Below are 14,756 nucleotides of genomic sequence, written 5' to 3' on the forward strand. Positions count from 1 at the left end.
AGCGCTCAGCAAAGTCTTGGTGATGCTGATTTTACTCAGCCATTTACTGAGCACTGGAGTGTTCTAGGTACCTTGCTAGATGCTGGTAGTGGTACAGAGATAAAGATGAATCCAGGAGGTGAGGCAAGCATCTGTAACTCATGAATTCTGGTGTTGTGTTGCTCGTTTACATCTATGAACAGTGTATCGGAGCCTGCAGAAAGAGGCGGCTCCCTCTCCAGGGTGCTGGAGATGACTTTCCAGATTAGATGACACTTGAGCTGAAAGACGAAATATTTACCCAGGCTGAGAGAGGTGGAAGAAACATTTAAGGCAGAGGGAACAGCACGTACAAACAGGAGGAGTTACAAAAGTGTAGTGACTGGTCTACAGTGGTATGTTGGATGGACCTAGATTGGGAGGGACCTTCAGTGCCAGGTTTAGACATTTGGATTTTACTTCAAGGCAATGGGGAAGTGGGAGAGGCTTTTAAATTAGGAGGATGAACCTGCTGGAATATGAAGGATAAACTGTTGTGAATGGCAGGGAAACTGTACTGACCCTGGGAAAGACGAAGGCAGTGGTAATGGAAAGATCAAGTTCAAGAGACTTGTCTTTTTTTCTTTAGGTAGAATCAGCACAATTTGGGGATTGACCAGTTGTGAGTTTGAGGGATAAACTTCTTTAAGGAGAGCAGTTGGCTTGTTAACATGACTTCAGTATTATAAAAGGAATTCCTTTCTGTGACTTAAAAACATTTCTCTGGGCAAAATCCCCTATGAAGTGCAGGGTGAGCATCTTGGCATGTCGGTCAGTCAGCACGTAGTTATCTTCACTTCTGACATTCTGACTGTCAGAAGGGACACGATAGAAGTAGAGAAAGGAACCCTCCCTCTCCCTAATGAGAAGCTCTTCCCCGATGTGTGCACACCCTCACTCCCCTCAAATCTCTGAATTATATTCATTAGAAAGGCATCCAGAGATAGAAGTAGTTGGGGATATGGAACTGAAAAAAAAATGACATGTTCCTTAGTTCCCTCCAAGTATGTTTTTTGAATCTAAAAGAATGTGGGTTGATAAAGAATGCCATCGTCATGAAATCAGGAGGAATCCAAAGAGATCACGTGTCCCTGAGTCTCACTCTTGACACCATCCTGTGGTTCAACAAGGAAAAGAATATTTAAAAGAGACTTGGAAGTACCCAAGGCTTTCTAGAACTATGTTCTCATGCCCACTGCTGGGTTTATCTGGGACCACTTCCTCTCTGTGCCTCTCTGCCATCTAGACTGGATAAAATCTGTACTTCTTTGGCCCAGTGCTGGTTGTGGCAATGGAGCAGAGAAAGAACGAGTGTTTTCTTTCTCTCCTGTGGGAACATAGATCTTAATTCAACAACATTCATTGAGTATCATTGTATATATCAAGCAAGGGAGAAGTGTAATTATTAGAACACTATTTTTCAACTGTGAGTCATGACTTATTGGTGGTCATAAAATGAATTTAGCAGGTTGTGACTAGTATTTTATATAATTTTACATAAGTAAAATGTAACACAATGGAAATATCAAAAGTAAGGAAATTTCATAAAATGTGTGTCCATTTTGTGTGTATGTATAATGACGTAAAATGTGTTTCTAACTGGATCATAACCAGAGGTTTCTTTTAAATATTGTCTCTGGACTGCTTATTAAGATAGTTCATTTGAATGAGAGGTTAGTACAGGCCTGGAAATCAAATCCCCATTTCAGTGTTGGAAATAAATTCTAGTCTGAGCGTGTCTACAAAGGAATTTTCAGACACAAACTTTTTGTAAGATGAAGACACTTTGGCTAGGCAGGTTCTCACTTCTGAATTTAGGGAAAAAACATTTAGTAGATTTATTAGTTTCCTAGGGCTTCTATAGCAAAGTACCACTAACAGGGAGGCTTGAAATGAGAGAAATTTATTGCCTCACTGTTCAGGAGGCCAGAAGTTCCAAATCAATGTTGGCAAAGCCATGCGCTCACTGAAGGATCTGGAGACGGATCTGTTCCAGGCCTGTCTCCTGGCTTCTAGGAGTTCCTTGGCTTAATGGCAGATACAGTTTCATCTTCATACAGCATTCTCCCGGTGCATGTCTGTCTTTGTGTCCAAATTTCCCCTTTGTACCAGGACTCCAGTTATACTGAATTAGGGCCCCCTCAAATGATTTCTTTTTCTCTTGTCTTTTTTGAGAGAGAGAGAGCATAAGCAGAGGAGGGGCAGAGAGAAAGGGGGGACAGAGGATCCAAAGTGGGCCCTGCACTGACAGCAGCAAGCCCGATGCAGGGCTCAAACTCACAAACTGAAATCATGACCTGAGCCCAACTTGGACACTCAACCAACTGAGTCACTCAGGTGCCCTAATGATTTCATTTTAACTCCATTACCTCTGTAAAGACTCTGTTTCCAAATAAGGTCACATGCTGAGGTACTGGGGTTAGTGCTTCCACATATCTTTCTGAAGGGACACAATTCAACCCCTAACCAGTATATTTCAAATTTCCACTAGGCGATCAAGAAAATGGTAAGAATGTTTTCTTTTCTAATTGAGAAAAAACTTCTAAATTTTTGGGTGTCTTTTTGTTTTGTCTGTTTATTTTGCCTCCAAAATAATACCTCTTTGTGTTGGTCAGAAATTCCTGTTGTCCTATGAATATTAACAGCTTCAGCTCTTTGTGTTTACCCTTTGGTCAGGAAAATCAATTTGCTCTTGAACTTCAAAAATTTGTTTTTAATTCTACTGGCCACGTGTTGTGTTCTTAATCACAAAATGCAAATAATAAAACTAACCAAAACTGTTTGGGTTTATAATACTTACAAAACTTACAAAGAAGTATATACGTACGTCTACAAAAATATCCCCCCAAAATTACAGCTGCAAACACTTAGCTACGAACCAATCTGAAAACATCTACGTTTGTTTCCCAAAAAGAACAGAGAGATTGTTGTGGCTTTTTTTCCATATTCCTGAATGAGGCCAAACCAAAAATCTGAGGACAACACCAGCTGTTACATCACTCTCCACTTGGAGTAGTACATGGTTAATGCCTGGCACTGGGGACAAATTGAAAATGCTCAAGTGTGACACTTTAGGTTTTGCAGAGGAAGGAAGGAAAAAAATCTGCTAACTTCACTCACCTCATCATTCTCTAAGAAAATTCGTCTAAGAAAACTTAGCACATTCTGCTGCAACATGAGGGAAAAACCTGAATTCCAGAAAAAATGTTTACTTAATACTTTTAATTGTATCTTTTATTACTCCCTCACTTGGTCTCTCCCTTTTGCTCTGTTTTGTTGTTTTTGTTTTGTTTTGTTGCTTTGTCATTTGTCTGTTTTGTTGTTTGATGGTTTTCCTAGATTCTTCAATAAATGGAACTTAATCCTTAGCATTTACCTGTTTTTCATACTCCTCAGTACTCAAGGAACACTTGCGAACTATTTCTTTTAGATCAAATCACTTGAAAATTTAGTTAAAGTGTGTAGCTAAATATGCAGATGATGTTCATTTTTTTGGTAGCCAGCCAACCAGTTAGACAGTTGGACTAGTTGGAGCATTTATTGAGATAACTCAAAAGGTAATTGATTGGAACAGTGGTTTGATCCAGCAGAGGAAGTTCCATTTTGAAAACCACCCTCGGGATTCTCCCAAAAGCGTTGGTTTTTTCTCAGACATAGAAAATGCCATACATTTTGTGATATCTGTTAGCTTTCCATGTAATTAAATTGATAGGCATTGTATTCATTGGCCTCACGTTAGAAATTAGCACAGCTTGTGAAGAAACTGTAAGTCTAGCTCTCATTCATTTATGTGCATTTACTAGTGTTGAGCCATATAAGTAAGTTCGATTAGGACCCACTAAAAACATAATATCTGTTATTGCCCTTCACAGTTGTAGCTTCCTAGATTTGGACTGTTACTTGGGTCTGTTTGATCAGTGTTCTTCCCAGAGACAGTTGTTTTGAGAGAATAGATCACCATGTGTCTGAGGACATCAGGCACCTGATTGCCTGGCATACATGAGGTGGCTGCCCAAATCTCTCAATGTATGTTTGAATTTTAAAGAGAAAACAAAGGGAAACTAATTGGCTGCTTAAACTTGGCCATTATTCAGGGTTAGCAAACAGGAAATAATTAAAACCTGGAGTTTATGTTAGTAACCAAGGAGGAAACTGAATGAATTCCAATTTGTTAGAATTTGTCATTGGTGTACTTTTATGGCACACACTCCCTTTTTCATTTGCGGTACTTGTTCTTATTTTTAAAAAATTAAAAATGAGTCAGAAATAATTCTCAATTTAAAATTTAGGCCAAGGGTCGCCTGGGTGGCCCAGTCGGTTAAGTGTCCGACTTTGGCTCAGGTCATGATCTCACAGTTTGTGAGTTTGAGCCCCACGTTGGGATCTGTGCTGACAGCTCAGAGCCTGGGGCCTGCTTCAGATTCTGCATCTCCCTCTCTGTCTGCCCTAGTTCCCCCACCCCCCGCCACCCGCCCCGCCTCAAAAATAAAACATTAAAAAAATAAAATAAAATTTAGGCCAAAAACTATGACTCGTTTAATACCATCAGACATGCCTAAGATTGACATAAATCCAGAAACAGGCATAAATAACCTCTATAAGTAGACATTTGGGGACTGTAACAATAACAAAATAACCATTTTGTACCAATGTAGAAATGGTGATTTTTTTCAAATGTCTTATGTTCTGATATGTAAATTGTATGGAAAAGTTTGTTTTCTCAGTTATGTTTGGAAGAATTCTCCTTAGCCATTTTTGCTTAAAATCGCCTTTAAATCAGTGCATTAAATTGATTTTTAGAATTAATTGACTTAATTTGAAATCAGTGCTTCAGTTGTTTTAGAATCTATACCTTTGTCAAGATTACATTACTAAACCCAAGGAAAAGGTACTCTTATGAAAAGGAAAAGAGAAATATGCTAATTAACTATCAAAATTGATTTATTTTCATTTTCGTTTTGAATTATATTGTTGTCCTTGAGTACTGTGTGTGGATTTCTGCCCTGTTGACCACTGCTGACTGAAGAAATCTAATACTAAGCCTGTTTTATTTTATTTAAATTTCAGTAGTTTTACATTTTCTTTTTTGGAACGTGTAAAATTAGTTAAACTTTAGGGACCTATCCAAATTAAGAGTTTCTCATGTCTTTCATGGACAACTTTACTTTGTTTTGTAGGCTGTAGGCTGGTGCAGCCTGACAAATATTTGCTTATGATTAAAACTTGTGTTTCTATCAGGAGATATTCTTATACTGCCAGAGTACACTTCAATAATATAATCACTTTATACATGCTATCAGTCGTCATGCATTGTGGACCGACTAAGTCTGGTGTAGAGTCACTAGAATCTTTATGATGGGATATAAAGTCCACAAGATCTTGCTGAGGGCTGCTGGAATGCAGACTGGCTGTCACATCAATTTTCTTCGCCTATTCATCCCACCGTATTCTGATAGGTTAAAACTGAAGGGAAGATGGTAAACAACGAAAATGGACTAACATGTAATATAGTAATTTACACATCACTAGCTGTGTGACCCGCATATGTTATGTTGCCCACTCTGAGCCCACTTTCTTCAGGTTGAGAGGCAAGTGCCAGGGAGGGTTTGGAGGAGGATTTACGTGAGATAATTAATGTTAGAGCACCTGGTGGCACCTGGTTAATGAATAAATATGTCAGAAAAAAATGTGAAGGCAGAAAGGATTGATTTTGATTGCCTCCGCTACGAAGAAATTTAGCACACACACAAAATAAACATTAGCCAAAACATGTGAACAGCTGTGTTTAGAACTCTGCACCATCTAAATCATCTAAATTCTAAGGAAACCAACCATATTGCTAATTAAATCTTCACTAACGTACCCTTGTTAATTTTCATTCAATTTTGTTACATGTTAGAGTTCAGGATCTGTTCTGGGCAAAAAAAAAATACTTAGTACGGTGCCCATTTTATAACACATGGAGGCAATTTTCCTATAATAACAAAACCGTTACGGATTTTTAGTTGCAGCCTTTTTGCATAGTGTTGCTCATAATTAGTACTTTTTGATCATGAATCCTTGATTTGGGAACAACCCAATTCCAGCATTTTTTGTAATTTGTTAAGTGCTTCAAGGAATATTTTGAAGCTAATATGTAAGCTCCTTGTATCAGTTTGGCTTAAAGTAGTCCCCTCTTGTAATAGCACAGCTCCAGGTGGCTTCTTTCCCAAGACACCTGGACATTTCCCACATGTTACCTCTAACTCTTCAGCTACACAGCCTGACTCTACAAGCTTTGCCCTCAATCCACCCACATTAGAGTCCATAAGAAAGCTGATCCATCACTTACCCTTCACTTAGAAAGAATTGGCACAAGTGATCACAAACATTAAAATCTTTGGCAACATAAACATTAGAACAGCTAAGCTGTAATGAAATTGGAAACCAAAATCATGGAAGAATGAGAAATAGTATGTCTTAGTTTGTGTGCTGTCTTTCAACTAAAATGTTAAGACCTTTGGAGGACAGCTGTGTTTGTGTGTATGTGTTTTACAGTATAACTTTGTCATAAGATTTTGCCAGTATATTACCGACTGAAGCAAACTTTTTTCATCAATGTTGCTTAAGAAAATAAAAAATAAGCTGAGAGGGAAAGCTGAGATTACCTAGTTGCTTCCCCTAAGGTGGTGTGCACCCCATGTGGTATACAAGATTAGCCATAGGAGTACAGGAGAAAATTTTAGAGCCTCTTTTTAATTTTAACAGTTTCTATTTCTACTTTTATCTGTTTAATTCATGCACATAATTAATAGAGGTAGATACTTAGTCATATATTGAGGGGAGTGGCTGCTTAAAAGCAGATTTCATGAATGCATAATCAAAACGGTTCAAAGATCACTCCAGCAGACACTAAGGGAGAGAGACTGACTCATTCTTTGCCTTGAAGTCATTTATCAGAAGAAAAACACATATTAAAGGGAAAACTATTGTATATATTTTACATTTTTAAAAATACCTTTGCATTAAGTTTTATATTGCTTCTATGTTGTTTGAATAATGTCAACTATTTCTATAATTTCATCTATGTCCTTACGTGTTATCCATACTCATTAATACTTAAAGTAACTGCCAAAAACAAAGTTCAAGAGTGTTGTTTACTGATGTGCCTCTCATTGCTAGGGCATCATTCCTGAAGTGGCTCACATTTAACAGGGATATTTTGTTGGCTGCTTCTTACTTTCATCATTGTGGTAATGAGCTATAATTAACTTTATTGAGGTAATTGAGTATGTATGCAATCATTTTAAGAGTTTATGTATAATATATAGAACTTGGATTGGGCTTGTAGAAATAGGGTAGTAAAAAGCTTCCTCTTGAAAGTGTGATGTGAATTACTTTTGCCTTAGGCTAATCTTGAAAGAAACCTCTCTTGATGGTCTCCCATGAAGAAGTAATTGACCTTGGCTAGGTCCAAGGTAGAGTATGTTTCATTAACCTTGCTCCTTTGTGAGATTAGCTCTAATGTGTCAAAATAAAATTTCTGACAGGCAGAACAGAATTTTAGCAAAATTGACATGTTAAAATATTAACAGAAATTAATTCAGAATTTATTTTCCTTTTAGTTCGCAGGAGGATGAAAGACCTATGTCACCTTTCTATTTGAGGTATTTATTTGATTTTTGTTGTTCTGTTACAGGGAATGGAGGAGGGGTGAGGTTCCTTTGAGTTTATTTACCCATTTTAATGCTTTTCAATAGAATGTTCTACACTATGGCCAAACTAAGCTTATTAGAACTCTTCATCATATTGTTCATGCTGTGTTTTCTTCTCTTTGGTTTAAGAAATCTTAAATTAACAGAGCTGAAAAGGTTAAGATATTTTGTTTTAAATCCAGAAATGCCAAGGTAGCCATTTTAATTTCAGAAACCTCCTGATGATTAGGCCGTTACCTGTGTCTTAAAAATTTCTATTCTATACATATATGCAGATGGGGGAAGGGTGTGGGCACAAGGCTCATTGGCTGAAAAAGTCTTCGGCTATGTTAAGTGTGAAAGTAAGTATTCAGTGAGTTGATGGAATTTAGGGCTATTTGCTAAAGCTTATAGAGGCAGAATAAAAGCTATTACAACAGGTAAATTTACAGAATTCAAAGTAGATGTTAACTCTTTCCTCAATTGTGAAATCTACTTTTTTAAAAGAAATGTCAGGATGTGTGATAAAGAGTTTGTTTATTTTTTAATCTGATTTGTTGTAATAGCCCCAGAATTAGATTTAGACCTTAATTCAACCAACAATAGTTCAGAAATGTGTCATAGGACTTCAGTCTTAGCCAAGTGATTGCTTTTCAGTACCGTTTTGTCCTTCAGCAACTTGAAGCATATTGCATAATCACTTTGTGGCAAAAGAGAGAACATTTGAGGTTTTAGTTTGAGACAACATGGTGGTCCATTTGATTCACTCTGGTTTCCTGCCAATCAAATCAGCATATTCTACTTCATAGGCTACCTCAACTATACAATTACCTTAAACACATGAGGAAGTTGTTGCCCAGTATGTGGTGACTCTGGTATTCATTATGTAAATACACACAGTAATATCAAACAAATGATTATCATATATTAATGGAAATTATTTTACACAATACAAACGACTACAGCACTAGATCATGCCAACTAATGAGAACTGTTCTCGGAATGTCTTATTTTTATTCCTCTGGGCAACATCAATCTATGTTTTACATAGTATTGAATTTTATTTTTTTTTAACCATTTTAAAAAGCGGATGGAAATTATGTCTTAAGTCCTTAAAGAGACATAATTGTGTCTTCTAGCGTGATAATTTTTAAAAATTATTTAGACTATTTAGTCTTGAAAAAGAAATTCTATAGTTGCAAAATGAAAGTAAAAGAATGTAAAGAAAATGTATTTACCACAACTCTTGGTTGAGGCTATTTGACCTTTCAATGTTAAATGTCATAAAAACTAAAATATTATAGAAGTAGGAAAAAATAATGAATGTGCACGCTAGCCCACATTACAGGAGAGCTAAAGTTGCAGAAGAAGGAAGTTACGAGCAGACACTCTTTTGAAAATTTAACGAAGTAGAGCTATATCACAAATGAAATAATAATTATTATTTGGCCTGAAATTACAATCTCAAATGTAGTTTATTTTTCTGAATAACATTATATGATAGTCTTAGAAATTATTTAAGAACTAGGTTCATACAAGTTAATTTAACTTTTTTTATTATCTACTTGACATGAAGTAGGGAGAATCTATTAGTAACACATGAACCTGTTTAGAGGGAGTTTTTTTGGTTTTGTTTTCAAGTTATTTGCATGGCTGGTTTGAGATTAACTTTTCTTGGGTTACTCTAGCATACAGAATTCAAGTGGAAGACAGAAAACATGATTGTTAACTATGATTACAGCTCTTCCAGATTTTTTAACTAGAAACATAACATGTCCACTGCTTATTTAATTTATAAATTAGTGCACTTTTTTGACACTACCTTTAGTAAGAACAAATGAATGCTTAAATGTTTTAAATATATTAAAACTTCTGTAGCTTCTTTGTCTCCCTTTCCCTCCTACTTTATTAAGATTTCATTCCTACAGTGCTCAGAAAGGGGAGTTAACTGTAAGACTTACGAATTTCGTAATGATTTGTCACCATGATGAAAAACTAAATTGGCTCTTTAAAATCCCAAAATTATATTTACTGTGCCTTTGAAAAGTAAAAAGTGACTGGTAGTTGCAAAATGATATCTTCCCTGACTAGGAATGTTGAATATTGTGTGCTGTATATTACATTTTGACATTGTTAACTGGTTGTCGTTGTTGTTGTTGTTGTTGTTGTTGTTGTTGTTGTTGTTGTTGTTTTTGAGGGGGGGTAGAGACAGAGAGGAAAGGTCCAAACAAGAGATGAGCACATCAGCTGAGATGGGCACTCAGCAGAAGTAAATCCAGCCACAGGCAGCCAGCCAGAGGGACGGGAATGAAATAGCGGGTCAGTGGCAGGAGATTCAGTTGGTGGTTTATTCTGTAAGGTCCAGCATGAGGTAGAATGGCAAAACTCAGTGGCTGTAAGTCTGGGAGTGGGCAGTTTTTAGGAAGACTGAATCAAAACAGAAGATAAAGGCAATGCAGGGCTCCAGTTTCAGAGGAAGGAAAATAGATGATCCATAAAGAAATTCAGGTGCAGGAGATCAGACAAACATCCAGCTATTGGAGTGGAGGCAGACAGAATCTGTTATGTATAATGCAGACAGAATCTGTATCTGAGGCAGAGGATAGATAGAGCTGGAGGGCATGCAGAGGACATGCAGTCCACTCATGGAGGTTCTAGGACCTTTCTGTGGCTGGGGGAAGAAGGAAGGTGGGATGCAGGAACTGGGAACCAGAGAGGCCATTTCAGTCATGACCTTGCTCCATTTTTCATCTTGTAGAATTTCAGTTTCTGTGATTACAGTTCTCTATTGTAAACACTCATGGCTGAACCGTATGTTAGTCTACCATACATTTCATTTATCCTCAGTTTTTTTCTCTTGTAAGGTAGGACTGTTATAAATAGACATGCACTCATATAATCTCATTCTAGATTAAATATCTTCTCAGATAAGAACTTTGTCTTCTGAAATTTCAGCACTTCTTCAGCACCTAGCCTAACCCACCAGAACCATTCGTCCTATTTTACTTTATTTAATTTAATCTAATCTAATTTATTTATTTATTTATTTATTTTTATTTTATTTTATTTATTTATTTATTTATTTATTTTTTTTTTTTGCAAAGGAAAGAAAGAGTGGCTACAAATCTGACTTGCTGCCATTTCATGGGCAGGATTACTGCAGATACAGTAGCTCAAACAGTAGGTGTCATTGTTCCCCAGATGCTCATTAGAGATTACCCACCCTGTTGAAGTGATTAAGGAAATGAAAGGGAAGAATGGGTTATGCCAAACCCTTAGCAAGATTGCTACAAAATAAACAAGAACCTGCAGACTTCAGGTGAAGAACATTCTTGGCAAGGATGTCTATACCCTGGCCTCTCATAGTCTCGGCTAGACTCCCAGAAAGGTGCCCCTACCTTCATTGCTCAGATTAGCAACTTGCCGTAGGTGTTGTGTGCCACATCCAGCCTGTTATTGTCTGAATTCTTTTCCCTGTCATCCAGTCAGATCTGGCTAGAATCTGTTGCTAGTTCTAGTTTTATTTGTCTGGGTCTTCAGTATCCGCAAACTCAGATTTTGATTTCTGTGTTTATTTTCACTGGGATTAAGGCTTTTCATCTCTACTCTCCATTCCTCCTCATCTCTATCCACTCCCACCTCACCTATACTATCTTCACATTCCTTATGGCCAGGTTCAGATCTTGTCCTGATCCCATCCCATCCTATCCCATCCCATCCGACTTCTACTCTTGAATTCCTTCTTTACAAATTCCTGGATTATATATATATAGTTTGTATATGTAGATGGTACATACAGCCAGTATACCCATCTACATAAGTAAAGCCCATCTCTTCCCGTACTTTATCAAAATCCTAAATGTGCTTCAGGGGCTACATACCTGTAACCAGTCTTTCACTGGTCACCTGACCTCTGAATGGTGGCTCCTTGCTCACCTAACATCTGCCTCTTAGCAACTGCACTAATCTTCCTCTGCTTTTTCTTTCTCATTTTGTGCTCCACTGAAACTCTGAAATTGACAGTCTTTATCAATCTCAGCCCAAGTTTTAATACTCAAGGTGCAAATTGAAATTAAATTCCTATTTTAGCAGGTTTGGAATTGCTTAGGGTCAATTTCAGTATTCACATGTTTTTTAATTTTCCTGAATTAGGAACATCAAATAGATTTATTTCTAAGTTACCTATTTGGAATACAGACTTACTCTTGAGTATTTTAGTATTTTCATTCCTTGAAACTAGGGATCATTAATTTATGAAAATCTTTTAACTGTAGAGTTTACATTGAAGAAATATTTAGCTTTGGGTAAATTCAGATTAAAACATAACCTGACAGGGGCACCTGGGTGGTACAGTCAGTTGAGTGTCCAACTCTTGATCTCGGCTGAGGTCATGATCTCACAGTTTGCAGATTTGAGCCCTGTGTCAGGCTCTGTACTGATGGTGCGGATTCTGTCTTTCCTCTCTGCCCCTACCCCACTTGTGCACGTGCTCTCTCTCTCTCTTTCTCTCTTTCTCAAAAAATAAATTTTAAAAATTAAAACAAAACAAACCAAAAACATTACCTGACATTAGATGGGATCTGAAAACTGTATCATGCCACTCCTGTCCTGCTATGTAGAAAAGTTTTTAGATAGCTCTTTGTGGATTACCTTTCAAACAACTTGTGCTGGAATTGTAGATTTATGACTTTTTGGTCATACTTTATTACATTTTAATAGTTTATTTTTCTTCTCAAGCATATTGTATGTTTTCTAAATTACCATTTTGAGGGAAAAATTCTCATGTTTAGATGGGATAGTTTAAAGAAGTAGATGTATCAGTCATTCTATTTGTTGTTGACTACCAAGTACAGCAAACAAGCAGGCTGTTTATTTGATTAGCTACTTGATTTTTCCCAGATAATAAGGTCAACTAGACATTTGGGTATCTTTGAACACAAATAAGTATATATTAAAAATATTTGTTTCCATTGTCCTTTTTAACTCGGTGTTTCTAAACTGAGGAAGCATATTGTCTCTGCCTGTACAGTTCTTTTGCGGGGGGAGGGTAAATATAAATAACATTAACTGTATCATTTTCCATTTTAATTTTTTTAATTGTGGCAAAATACACATAGCATAGAATTTGACATCTTAACCATTTCTAAGTGCATCTCCACTAATAGTGCACAAGTCCCATTTCTCCATGTTTTTCTTAACACTTATTATTTTCTGTTTTTTGACAATACCATCATTATGATACAAAGTATGTAGAGCTCTTTAAAGATGCTGGCATCTCACTAGCCAAGATTCTGAGCTTCGAGTGGTGGTGGGTGTCCATATTTTCAATGTGTCATGGGATAGTCTTTTCAGTAATTAGTGCTGAGAAAACTGGATATCCACATGCAAAAGCATGGAGTTGGCCGCTCACCTAATATCTCATATACAAGAATTAACTCAAAATGGATCAAAAGTCTAAATGTAAGAGCTAAATCTGTAAGTACTCTCAGAAGAAAACATCAGGCAAAAGCTACCCAGTCCTGAATTTGGCAGTGATTCCTTAGATATGACACCAAAAGCACAGGAAAGAAACGAAAGGGTAGACAAATTGGAGTTCATGAAAGTTTTTAAATCTGGTGCATCAAACAACAACAACAAAGACACTCCCAACAGAAATTAAAAGGAGAATGGGGGAAATATTTGCAAATCATTTATCTCATAAGGGATTAATATCCAGAATATATGGAGAATTCCAAAAAGTCAACAACAACAAAATTATTTTTAAAATGAGCGAAGAACTTGAATAGAAATTTCTCCAAAGAGGTTATACAAATAACAAATAAGCACACAAAGAGATGCTGAACATCACTAACCATCAGGGAAATGCAAATCAAAACTCTAATATCACCTCAGACCTATTAGGATGACTGCTATGAAGAAAAGAAAATAACAAGTGTGGTCAAAGATGAAGAGAAATTGAAAGCAGGTCACAGGGTCCCAAAGAAATATTTGTACACCCATGTTCATGGCAACATTATTTGTAATAGCCAAAAAGGCAGTAGCAATCCAAGTGTCCCTCAGTGGATAAATGGATAAACAAAACTCAGTGTATACACATGGTGGAGTCTTATTCAGCCTTTAAAAAAAGAAGGAACTTCTGATACATGCATAACACAGATGAACCTTGAGGACATTTTTCCTAAGTGAAATAAGTTAGTCACAAAAAGACATCTGTATGATTCCACTTACATGAAGTACCTAATGTAATCAGATTCCTAGAGACACAAAGAATGGTGGTTGCCAGGGGCTGGTAGGATGGGGAGAATCAGGAGTTACTGTTTAATAGGTACAGAGCTTCAGTTTTACAAGATAAAAAGTTTCTGGAGATGAATGGAATGAATTCACAACAGTGTGAATATACTCAGTGCCACTGAATTGTACACTAAGAAATGGTTAAGATAATAAATTTTATGTGTGTTTTACTACAACAAAAAATTTGAGGGAAAAATGTGTCACATAAGAGATATACCCCTAGCTGGAAAACACTAAACCAGACCACTAGTGTAATTATTTTATACTGAAGAATGATTACAAACTTAACTAATGTGTATCATATACTTCTTTAGGTATTCAATATTGAGTTCTTGGTTTCTGAGCTAGTCATATTTTTTACTTAGTATGAGACTAGTATAGATTCTGGGTTTAATTCTATCAGTGTTAATTAAAATATTAAGCTTCTTATTTAGGCTATACTGATAAATTATATGAATTTTTATATTTTGTATTCTTACGTATTTCATCAGCATGAGAAGGCAAAGGAAAAGTTTACTCACAGGAAATGACATCTTTAGAGCCATTCTGTCTAGACCTCTTGCTGCTCTATTCTTCAGTCTTTCTGCCTTCCTTAGACTTCTGTTTATAAGAACTTCAGATTTAGGGGCACCTGGTTGGCTCAGTCGCTTGAGCGTCCAACTCTTGATTTCAGCTCATGATCTCACGGTTTGTGAGTTTGAGCCCTGCATTGGGCTCTGTGCTGACAGTGCAGAGCCTGCTTGGGATTCTCTCTCTCCCTCTCTCTCTGCTCCT

At 36.7% G+C, this 14,756-nt stretch overlaps 1 protein-coding gene across 9 annotated transcripts in view; it reads left to right on the top strand.

The window, feature by feature from the left end:
• The window catches only part of FAM13A (family with sequence similarity 13 member A), a 362,868-nt gene that overhangs the window by 263,421 nt on the left and 84,691 nt on the right, over positions 1-14,756 (top strand). For all 9 annotated transcript variants that reach the window (XM_045473125.1, XM_045473066.1, XM_045473115.1 and 6 more), the window contains one exon: positions 7,623-7,664. In XM_045473125.1, coding sequence (XP_045329081.1) covers positions 7,623-7,664 — 42 coding nt within the window. The remainder of the gene's footprint in view (positions 1-7,622; positions 7,665-14,756) is intronic.

Source organism: Leopardus geoffroyi, chromosome B1 (genome assembly GCF_018350155.1).
Source record: "Leopardus geoffroyi isolate Oge1 chromosome B1, O.geoffroyi_Oge1_pat1.0, whole genome shotgun sequence".
NCBI classification, from domain to species: Eukaryota; Metazoa; Chordata; class Mammalia; order Carnivora; family Felidae; genus Leopardus; species Leopardus geoffroyi.